This window comes from Bombina bombina, chromosome 1 (genome assembly GCF_027579735.1).
Source record: "Bombina bombina isolate aBomBom1 chromosome 1, aBomBom1.pri, whole genome shotgun sequence".
NCBI classification, from domain to species: Eukaryota; Metazoa; Chordata; class Amphibia; order Anura; family Bombinatoridae; genus Bombina; species Bombina bombina.
Genome location: NC_069499.1, coordinates 456,440,688 through 456,453,066, shown reverse-complemented (window position 1 = coordinate 456,453,066; position 12,379 = coordinate 456,440,688). Strand labels below are relative to the sequence as shown.

At 37.4% G+C, this 12,379-nt stretch overlaps 1 protein-coding gene across 1 annotated transcript in view; it reads left to right on the top strand.

The window, feature by feature from the left end:
- Positions 1 to 12,379, top strand: part of LOC128658546 (dynein axonemal heavy chain 11-like) — a 1,692,686-nt gene that overhangs the window by 1,458,776 nt on the left and 221,531 nt on the right. Inside the window, 1 exon segment of the mRNA XM_053712841.1 lies at positions 7,963 to 8,103. Within this exon segment, the coding sequence (XP_053568816.1) occupies positions 7,963 to 8,103 (141 nt within the window).

The window sequence follows — 12,379 nt, the reverse complement described above, 5'->3', positions numbered from 1 at the left end:
ACTGAAGGGAATGACAAGCTAAAACCAACTTCATTCTTCTCTTGTCTGTTAGAGAAAGAGTCATAGGCACTGAATCTATCTGGAAACCTAAAAAGGTGACCCTTGTCTGAGTAATCAAGAAACTCTTTTGTAAATTGATTCTCCAACCATGTCTTTGAAGAAACCACACTAGTTGTTTCATGTGAGATTCTGCTAAATGAAAAGATTGAGCTAGTACCAGGATATCGTCCAAATAAGGAAACACCGCAATACCCTGCTCTCTGATTACATATAGAAGGGCACCGAGAACCTTCGAGAAAATTCTTGGAGCTGCCTCTAGGCCAAACAAAAGAGCAACAAATTGGTAATGCTTGTCTAGAAAAGAGAATCTCAGAAAACGATAGTGGTCTGGGTGAATCGGAATGTGAATATAAGAGTCCTGTAAGTCTATTGTGGACATAAAATGACCTTGCTGAACAAAAGGCAGAATATTCCATATAGTCATCATCTTGAAAGTTGGGACTCTTACAAAACGATTTAAAATTTTCAGATCCAGGATTGGTCTGAACAAATCTTTCTTTGGGAAAATGAACAGATTTGAATAAAAACCCAAACCCTGTTCCTGCTGAGGAACTGGGACTCACCCCTGAAAGCTCTAGGTCTGAAACACACTTCCGAAAAGGGTGAGCCTTCACAGGGTTTGTTGGAACATGAGAAAGAAAGAATCTTCCCATGGGAGGTCTTATTCTGAAACCTATTTGATACCCTTGAGAAACAATATCCTGAATCCACTGATTTTGAAAAGAATCTGTCCAAATGTCTTGAAATAATTTCAATCTGCCCCCCACCAGTTGAACTGGTTTGAGGGCCGCACCTTCATGCAGTCTTAGGGGCTGGATTTGGTTTCTTATAAGGCTTGGATTTATTCCAATTTGGAGATGGTCTCCAATTAGAGCCAGAAGCCTTAGGGGAAGGAAAGGTTTTTTGTTCTCTATTCTGACGAAAGGAACAAAAACGATTGGGAGTTTTAAACTTACCCTTAGATTTCTTATCTTGGGGCAGAAAAACTCCCTTTCCCCCAGTGATAGTGGAGATAATAGAATCCAACTGAGAACCAAATAAATTATTACCCTGAAATGATAGCTAGTAATCTAGATTTAGACACAATGTCAGCATTCCAAGATTTAAGACATAAAGCTCTTCTAGTTATAATAGCTAAAGACATAGAATTAATATCAATTTTAATGACATTAAATATATCATCACAAATTAAATGATTAGCATGTTGAAGTAAAAGAACAATGCTAGACAGTTCAGGATCTGATAACTGCTGTGCTAAGCTGTCCAACCAAAAAGTTGAAGCAGCAGCAACATCAGCCATAAAAATAGCAGGTCTAAGAATATAGTCAGTATGTAAATATGTTCTTCTAAGATAAGATTCAATCTTCCTTTCTAAAGGATCCTTAAAGGAAGTACTATCTTCCATAGGAATAGTAGTACGTTTGGCAAGAGTGGAAATAGCCCCATCAACCTTAGGGACTTTTTCCCAAAACTCTAAATTGACCACAGGTAAAGGATACAGCTTCTTAAACCTAGAAGGGTTAAAAGAAGTACCAGGCTTAGACCATTCTTTAGTAATCATATTAGATATAGCATCTGGAATAGGAAAAACTTCAGGAGTAACCTCAGAAGTTTTAAAAACTGAATTCAAACGATTACTAGTTTTGTTATCAAGAGGTCTAGATTCCTCAATATCCAAAGTAAATAATACTTCCTTTAATAAAGAACGAATATATTTAATCTTAAACAGAAAAGAAGATTTGTCAATTTCAGTCTCTGATGCTGTAGGTCAATACAAATTTCATCAGATTTATGAGAAGTTTGGAAAGACCGTTTACATTTATTTGAAGGCGGAATAGCAGTCATAGCCTTCTCTATGGCTGCAGCAATATAATTGTTCATATCTGCAGGAATATCATGTACATTAGACTGTAAAGGGATAATAGTAGATGTATTTGTACTTATAGAAACATTATCATGTCATAATTTGTCATAAGTGCCACATATTTGAGCTGAAGAAATAAGATCAGCTAATTTATAACAAACACATTTAGCTTTGGTAGAATTGTGTTCAGGCAGCTTAGTTCCTACAGTAACATCAGAGGCAGGATCAGTTTGAGACATCTTGCAAAATGTAACAAACAAAAAAAATAACATTTAAACAAAATATCCAATTTCCTCAAAATAGCAGTTTCAGGAATGGGAAAAAATGCTTATGATAAAATTCTTATACAAAAGTAGAATCAAAAGCAAACATCATAGCCCTCTATAAACAAATGAGAGCAGCAAGCAAAAGAGGGAGAGACTTAATATAACAAATTTTGGCGCCAAGAATGACGCAAAGATTACACAAATGCAGAGGTAAAAACCTTTGGCGCCAAAGCTAACACAATGAAATGACACAACTCGCGTCATAACAGGTGTGATTTCACACCAAAAAATTTTGCGGCAACAAAGACGCAAGAAATGAAGCGACTCGCGTCACAACAAGCGCAACTTCACGCCAACATTTTTAAAAAAGTAGCATTTTGCATCATCGCAAGCCTAGTTTGCCCACGAAAATTTTGAAAAACAGACTCCAAGTTACAACTAACTGGAACCCCAGGTAAAAAAAAATACCTACATTCTCCCATATACATAATCTCCATGCTGAAAATGATAGACTGCAAAGGGAAATATACACAGAACTGACTCATGGCAAATATACTGTATGCAATATATAATAAAAATTTTATAATATAAAGAGCCAAACATAGCTGAGAGTGTCTTAAAAAATGATATATACTTACCAGAAGACACTCATCCACATATAGCAGACAGCCAAACCAGTACTGAAACATATCAGCAGAGGTAATGGTAGAGGAGTATAATGTCGATCTGTAAAGGGAGGGAGCAGATGAATCCCTGCGACCTATTTACAGAGAGCCCTAGAATAGATTTCCCATAGGCGGAAACATGGTATCATCAGGCAATACTCCCTTCACATCCCTCAGACAAACACTGTACTTTGAGATGAATTGGGCTTCAAAATGCTTAGAAGCGCCTTTCACAGAAGAAATCAAGCACATCTTGCTTCACCGCCTCCAAAGGAGGCAAAGTTTGTAAAACTGAGATATGAGTGAGGTGGGAGGTGTATTTATAGGCATTTTGAGGTTTGGGAAACTTTGCCCCCTCCTTGTAGGAATGTATATCCCATACGTCACTAGCTCATGGACTCTTGCCACTTACATGAAAGAAAGACCCATTATACAAACCGGAGCAAGCTTGAATCTGTAGACATCAGTATATATCTAAAACATTGGGGCTTAGTTAGAAGTCTGAAAATCAGCACAATGTTATTTAAAAATAAGCAAAACTATATATTGCTATAAAAACACTCCCAGATAGACTATATACAGTAAATGAATCATCTACAAAACATCTAAGAAAAGAAAAATCTAGTGTACAATGTACCTTTAATATTTGAACATGCCTGTAATCTTCTGACACCAGCAGGGACATCACAAAATGATCCAATGACATTCTCCTATGTCCCTTTACTTAAATTAAAGGTGGGGTGTGTGTGTTATGTAATTGTGTTCATAGGTGTGAAAACATGCTTGAGCATATACATGAACATCTACAATGTATGCATGGGTGTGAATATGTATATATATATTTATGTATGGGTCAATAAATGTATGAGTGAAAATGCTGTCAGTGTATATGTGTAAAATATATAATATATACACACACATCAGTGTGCAAGGTGTGAGCATGCATACGTGTGTATGAAAATCTGTATTGATGGTTATAAATGAGTATTTTGGCACAGGAGTTATTACTTACAAATGCTTTTAAGTTTTCTGCAAGAGAAATGACATGTCTGAAATTTAAAGCACAATCATAAAAAATAGTTAATGGTGGTCCCTTCTTAGATATTTTTCTTTGAATAATTGTGGCCAAAAGAAACCAACTTCTATAACAGCACAAAGCTATATCAGTTACAACTATCTCTTACTGACACCTCACATCTGTATAACATCTCCCCCAGGGGTAAAACTTTGTGAAAATGAAACACTTTGGGGAGGCGGTATTTAGATTCTTTTTTCTACAGCTAGTAATGCCTAAGCTTTCCTCATGTTGTTTTTGATCATACACAGGACCTGCTAAACAAAAACTTGTCGACATAGATCAAAATCTTGCAAAAACTTTGTTTTGTTTTTTGGAACATTACATTACACTGTATGGCCTCTAGTTATCAAGCTCCATATGGAGCTTGATGGCCCCTGTTTCTGGCGAGTCTTCAGACTCGCCAGAAACAGCAGTTATGAAGCAGCGGTCACAAAGACCGCTGCTCCATAACCTGTCCGCCTGCTCTGAGCAGGTGGACAGACATCGCCGGAAATTTATTTATTTATTTATAAAATATTTTACCAGGAAGGATACATTGAGATTTCTCTCGTTTTCAAGTATGTTCTGGGTCCACAAGACATTGCATTGATACAATAGGGTACAATAAAATACAAAAACAATAATAATACACAATATATGCAAACATTTAACATAGAGCAGGTATGAAATATTTAATCAACCATGACAGGTGCATTCTGTTTTGAGATATGTAGAGAGGGATCTCTTAAAGGATTTTAGGCTTGGGGAAGTTTTTAAAGTGTGAGGGAGGTCATTCCATAATTGTGGCGCTCTGTAGGAAAAGGAGGATCGAGCTGCTTTTTTTTTGTATTGAGGCAAGCTTAATAATGTGCTGGTACTGGATCGGAGGTTATAGGAGGTGGGAATAGCAGGGGAGAGCATTCTGCTCAGGTAGGGTGGGAGCTTCCCAGAAAGGCTCTTAAAGACAAGGCAGGAAAGATGGAGGGTGCGTCTGGATTCCAGCGACAGCCAGTTTAGTTCTTTTAGCATGTCACAATGGTGGGTCCTGTAGTTACATTGTAACACAAAGCGGCAGAGCGAGTTATATAACGTATTTAGTTTATTAAGGTGAGTTTGCGGAGCAGGTGCATATACTATGTCCCCATAATCCAAGATAGGCATCAGCATTTGCTGTACAATCTTTTCCTTTACTGTAGGGCTGAGCCAGGATTGGTTTCTGTACAGGGCACCTAGTTTTGGATAAAGTTTAGAGGCAATTTTTTCTATGTGGAGTCCAAAAGATAGATTGGGGTCTAACAACATACCTAAGTATTTAAAAGAGTGGACTGCGGTCAGCGTGCAATTGGATTTTGTTTTGATGCGAAGATGGGAATTTTGTAATTTATGTATTTTAGGTCCCGTTCCAAAGATCATTGTGACCGTTTTGTCAGTGTTTAGGAAGAGTTTGTTTTTCGAGATCCACTTTTCTACCTCAGTGAACTGGTCTTGGAGCACTGTTTCAAGCTGCAGCAGATCAGATTTGTTTGCATAGATTACCGTGTCGTCTGCGTACATGTGTACAGTTGAGGATTTGCAGACATTAGGCAAATCATTTATAAATAATGTGAATAGTAGGGGGCCGAGAATGGAACCTTGGGGAACACCACATGTGACTGGGAGAGGGAGGGAGTCACTGTTAGAGACAGAGACATATTGTGATCGATCCGATACATATGATTTAAACCAGGTTAACGGGTGATCAGCAATACCAGAGTTTTTTAGTTTGAGAAGTAGTAGGTCATGGTCCACTGTGTCAAAAGCCTTTGCAAAATCAAGGAAAATAGCTCCAGTTAGGTCTCCTTGTTCCATGGCAGTTTGGATGTCGTTGCAAACTTTTAGGAGGGCAGTTGTAGTGGAGTGATTTGGTCTGAAACCTGATTGATCAGGGGTCAGATAGTTAGAAAGTTGATAATACTCGCATAATTGCGTATGGACGCATTTTTCTAGGATTTTTGACAATACAGGGAGCAGTGATATAGGACGATAGTTAGAAACCAAGGTTAACTCCCCACTTTTATGAATAGGCACTACTCTTGCAGTTTTCCAGAGTTTGGGTATGTATCCAGACACCAAGGATTCGTTAATTAGGGTTGCAACAGGCTTAGCAATTGCCGGCGCACTGAGCTTCAACAGCATTGCTGGGATTTGATCAGGTCCTGACTGGTTTTTCATTTTTAGATTATCGAGGTGTTTCTTAATGACATTGAAGGGTACAGGTCTAAAATTGAACTTTTCTATATTGGGTCTTTGCTGTTTTAGTGGGGCCTGATCCACATTTGTAGCTTCAGGATGTGTGCCATTTATTAGTTTGTCAATCAGGGTGGTGGAGCATCCTACAAAATAATTGTTAAAGGCATTTGCTACTTCTAAGGGGAGTTGCAGGTTTTGGTTATCCACATTGACAGTGGAGGGTTGGGAGTGGATTGGTGGATTTTGTAAGTTATTTATGAGTTTCCAAAACTTTCTAGGGTTACATATATTATTGTTCAGATTTTCACAGAAATATTGCGCCTTAGCCAATTTTGTTTGTTTAGTACATATATTTCGCCAATTTCTATATACACAGTGATCATTCATAGAGCCAGTATGCTTGAACTTTGACCACAATGAATCCCGAAATTGGTACATTTGAATGAGGTCAGCTGTGATCCAATTCAAGTGTGCTCCTTTTACTCTCACCTTACGCAGTGGTGCATGTAATTTCCAAACTTGTAAGAGTTCAGACTGAAAGAATTCAACTGCAGAGTCTAGATCTGGGATTAGGTTTAATCTGTGCCAGGGGAGGTTCTTGATGTCATTTAGAAATGATTGAAGATTAAATTTTTTGAAGGACCTGGTGATTTTAACCTTGGGAGAGGATTTAGTTGCCTTTATTTTGCGCATGTAGTACACTAAGCAGTGGTCACTGAAATTGTTAGGGAGAACACCTGCCTCCTGGATTCGGTCGGGAGAAGTGGAGAAAATCCAGTCGAGCAGGGTATGATTATGGCTTTTGATGTTTATGCGAGTTGGGGAGGAGATTAATTGCGTTAGCTGCAAAGATTTAAACAGCGAGCGACAACTGTTATTTTTTGGATTCAGCCAATCGATGTTAAAATCTCCAAAAACCAAAATTTCACTTTTTGGGTTTTGAGTTATGGATTCACTAAGGAGCTGTGTTATGTCCGAAATGGAATGCACAGGGGAGCTTGGTGGGCGGTAGATTCCTGCAACAATGATTGATTTACTGCACGGGATCTCAATTTTGCCAGAAAGGAAATCAAAGGTGGCAGGAGAGCTAGATTTTTGTATGGGGGTGAACTTTGTGGAGTTGTCAACATAAATTACAATGCCGCCTCCTCTCTTTGCTCTGTCGAGTATGATCGGGTTGATTGACACCCCCTGCTGGCGGTTATTGGCCACAAGTCTGCAGGGGGCGGCGTTGCACCAGCAGCTCTTGTGAGCTGCTGGTGCAATGCTGAATACGGCAAGCGTATTGCTCACCGTATTCAGTGAGGTCTGTCGTTCCTGATCCGCACTGTCGGATCAGGTCCGACAGACCTTGATAACTTGGGGCTTATGTGTGTCTATTTTACATCCGGAACCCCGCATAGAAAGATAAACAGCTCTCCGGCTGCATTTATAATATTGCTTGTGGAACTTGTGGGAGTTCTGATGAGATGTTCTAAGTCATCCCGCTAGAGTGGAGAGCTTTAGATCTTTGGGCCAATGAAATTAGAGCTTTACATGAACTATAAGAAAACTTAAGGATTAAAGGGGAACCCCATATTAATTGTAGAGAGTGATACATTACTATGCTGTGTTTATGAATAACTTATATTGTGATCATATTGCAGAGCTTTCAGCATGTATGTTTGCATCCCAATACATTAATCATGACTCTCAGACAAAATGACACACATGGTTTTCAGATCTATAAATTCCGTATATGTACAATTTACAATTTCAAGAATGCTAAATTGATTATTATTTTCAACTGGAAATTTTATGACACTGCTTTTGTGTGTACAGGTTTTAGAAGCTAAAGTCAATGAAGTGAAGATAAATGAAGCTCGGGAACATTACCGTCCTGTGGCAATAAGAGCCTCCTTGCTCTACTTCATAACAAACGATCTGAAGAAAATCAACCCCGTGTATCAGTTCTCGCTTAAGGTCAGATCAAATGCTGAGTTGTTTTACAGTGAAACTAATTGTACTCCTGGTAATCTGCATCATAGATTTTCTATTCTTTGAATTCTCTCAAAATGTTTGTTGTTATGTTTAATTTTATTTTCATTTGTATTTTTGTATTTTTCCTTCATTTAAGATAATAATTTGAGGCAAAAGGTACATAAAGGATCAATAATGAATTGTTCTAGTATGCTAGAAATGGTTACTATTGCTCTATTGCTTGGATAGAACTATGGACTTCATTTAGCAAACTGTAAGAACAGCTATGGAGCCCCAGCGTGTTAAATGCCATGAGGCCAAGCAGACAAGGTTTATGACAACAAACCTTGTCTACCAGCCAGTTAATAAATGGAGTCCTATGTGTTAACCCACAAAGGGGCTAAAGACGTAGTTAAAGCCAAGTGTTCAATATTTATACAAATTAAACACAATATCCAATAAAAAAATAATTAAATACAATTTATGTAACACCAAAAACATACTTGAAGCAAGTGTTATTTAATTCCAAAATGGAAATAGATAAACACAAAACAGTACAATGGTAATGACAATATTAGTCTAACATTAATGGTGCGGAAACACCTTTTGCTTTTGTGTAAAAATTGTGCTTTGTCCCCAGCCCCCTAGAAAAGGCAAAAAGCTAACTCTGCAACACAGGTGTTCGCAATCCTGCAAATTGCCTATTTGATTTGCAGCATTTGCAAGTTACAGAATTTGCGTTTTGGCTAATATAGGGATCATGGGACAAATAACATTTTTTTAAATGTCCTTTTAAAGGGACAGTAAACTAAAAAATATTTTATTTTAATGTCCTCTTAAAGGGACAGTAAACTAAAAAAAGTATATCATATCATGCATATGAAACAGCAAATAAAAATATAAATAAATAAATAGAAAGAATTAGGAGCACATTTTAAAATGCCCTCTCTCAGCAATGAAAAAAATTACTTTAATATCTCTTTAAGCATCTTATAGGTATTTGAGTCTGTCTTGACTTTTGACTACATTAACTAAAAGACCATTGCCAAAAAAAACAATGGGCTTTGCCACTATAACAGAATTTTTCCCTAAATTACAGTAAAGAAAACACATTGCGACTAACAATAATTAGCCATATTTACTGGACCTTAAATAAACAAAACAAAAAAATATATATATATACAGGCATGATATATTATACACCACAATATACACAGCACTATATACTATTCCAAAAAATGGTAGTTCACTATAGCATTAATTAGAACAGGCTTGTCCAGCCCAAGGTCCAGGGCCACAATGTGGCCCTCCATTTAATTAAATCTGTCCCTCGACTTCTGAAATAGAAAGACAATTTTCAATACTAGTATTAATACTAATCTTCAAGCAGCAAATGTGTACTAAACAAAATACAGGAGAAAGAAACCTTGGGATTAAACTGTATGTTTCTGTCTATGTCAGCTTAACAGGCTCCTTACCACACCACACTGGCAGGCAAATATTGGCACTTATACATGCTAGAATAGTGGCATAGCCGGGTGTCTCTCAACTTTTTCTAGCAATTTCCCCTACAGGCATTCAGTTTATCCTAAGTACCCTGAACAGCAACATAACATTTAATATGCAATCATGCATACCCCATAAAGTGACAAATTGGTATTAGATATATTTTTTCTGTTTCCAGAAATGTATTTTAAAATCCACTTTTAGAGAAATTCACACTCACACTTACGTCACTTACATTTGAAAAACAAAACATTTAGGGCCAGATTACGAGTGGAGCGCTAACAGTTACACGCAAGCAAAGATGGGTTTATCGTGGGTGTTTGCGAGTCAGGTTTTTCACTTGTATTACAAGTTGAAATTAAATGTGATTGCGCTAGAATGATTAACTCTGGTTAACTGTTTTGCAAAACAAAAGACTGTCACAAAACATATCAAAAATACATTACAAAGTACAGTTACAGTCATAATAACACCATCTAATAAAAAATATTTAAAAAGAAATTGCATAAAAAAGTTCTAAGGGCTCAAAAATATGAGGTCTCAGGTGTTAAAAAAAAAGACAAAGGGCTTTAACATTGAGATACATACACATACTGTACATGTCTAAAGATAGATATGTTTATGCGTATATATATATATATATATATATATATATATATATAAAGAAGAAGAAGCTCAACCCGACCTATGCAAAAAGCTTCTAGCACAGTGAACACTTAAGCGGGAGTGTTAAATACCGTAATGATGGAAGTAACATTTACATTACCACATTTCTGCATCTCACTTTATCACATATGCAGCTTATCAGACTAATTTAAACGGACAGTCTACACCAGAATTGTTATTGTTTTAAAAGATAGATAATCCCTTTTTTACCCATTTCCCAGTTTTGCATAACCAACACAGTTATAATAATATACTTTTAACCTCTGTGATTATCTTGTATCTAAGCCTCTGCAAACTGCCCCTTTTTTCAGTTCTTTTGACAGACTTGCAGTCTAGCCAATCAGTGCCTGCTCCCAGATAACTTCTCGTGCATGAGCACAGTGTTATCTATATAAAATACGTGAACTAACACCCTCTAGTGGTGAAAAACTGTTAAAATACAATCTGAAAGAGGTGGGCTTCAAGGTGTAAGAAATTAGCATATGAAATTCCTAGGTTAAGCTTTCAACTAAGAATACCAAGAGAACAAAGCAAAATTGGTGATAAAAGTAAATTGGAAAATTGTTTAAAATTACATGCTCTATCTGAATCATGAAAATTTATTTTGGCCTAGACTGTCCCTTTAACTGTGGCATACTTGGTAATAGAGCACTTTCCTGGCACAATTTTTCATGTGATATTCTTCTTGTAATAGCTCCACTCTTGTCCCAGTCAGGGAAATATAATCTGGCCTGTTAGGGGTGCTTGAGGGTAGAACTGAGAAACACTAAGGCAGGGAGAGTCCATGACTTCAGTCCTTACTGTTGGGAAATACAACACCTGGCCACCAGGAGGAGGCAAAGACACCCCAGCCAAAGGCTTAAATATCCCTCCCACTTCCTCTATCCCCAGTCATTTTTTGCCTTTCATCACTGTTAAAGGTGGCAGAAAAGTGTCAGAAGATTTGGATAGTCCTGTATGGGTATGTTCCCTTTGAGAAAGGACTGGAAATTTAAGTAATAATATAAACCTCTCAGTGAAAGTATTGATGAAAGTTTGTGTCTGGAGATGCAGGGGAAGTGTTTCTGCGAACCCATCCAGACTGTCGCTCCTGAACAATCAGTGTTGACAAATTTTACTGCTTGCTGCTACACACTCAAGTTAATGTCAGAAGCGCTGCTGCAAGACTGTCGCATTTGAGAGGCTGTGTCTGTTCCACAGCATGGATCCTGGAGGGTAAGACCGTTTTTTATATATACATTTTCAAACGCTATACAGGGTTACAGTGTGGCTCCTTTATACCTCGATAGGATCAAGGGTTAATCTCCTTCAGGGAGATTATTTGAACAGTTTGGGGATTTATATCTGCTTAATGTGAGACTTTTTTTAGGCTTATAGGCTGTGTGTTTTTGGCTTGGAACAAACAGGTTTCACTTTCATTTTTGAAGTGTTTCACAGTTTCATATTAGCTTGGCACCCTTTTCCATAGCAGGGGAAGTCCTGTCTTACGTACCACGTGACCGGGTGCAGTCTCTTTCATTTTCTAAGATCTTGCTTCAGACATCACTCCTGAGCAGAGTGTTTTCTCTGTTAGCTGTCTAGGAGGTGGTGAGTGCCCCAGCCATTGGGAGTATTAAGATGAAGTTTTTTTGTTTTTTTTTAAACTTTATTTATAGAAAAGAATCCAAGACATACAAAATAAGTACAATCACATTGGTATACTAGGTTTCGATATCAACATATGCAAAATAAGACATATAAGGCAGTGATCGTGTTAAAAGGCCCGATACTGAAATGAAATCATCATGCATGTACTTGGACTAATTTTTTATCAAGAAATATCTAAATAAACAGACAAACAAAGGGAAGAAAAAGAAAAGAAAAAGAAAAGGGAGAAAGCATACTAAGATAAGGAAAGAAAGAGAATAGCGTAGAAGGAAAAACGGAAAGATCAACAAACAACAAACATGCTCATACTCACCCAGGGTACCTCCGGATCCCCCCCATCCAGGAATTCTCAACAGTTTGAATCAGTGGAAAGACACCAGTTGCCCTTTAGATTTTCGTTTAAGACATACAGACTGTTTTTAAAGGGAAGGAGAACTCTATCCCTAACTATGTTTGGTAA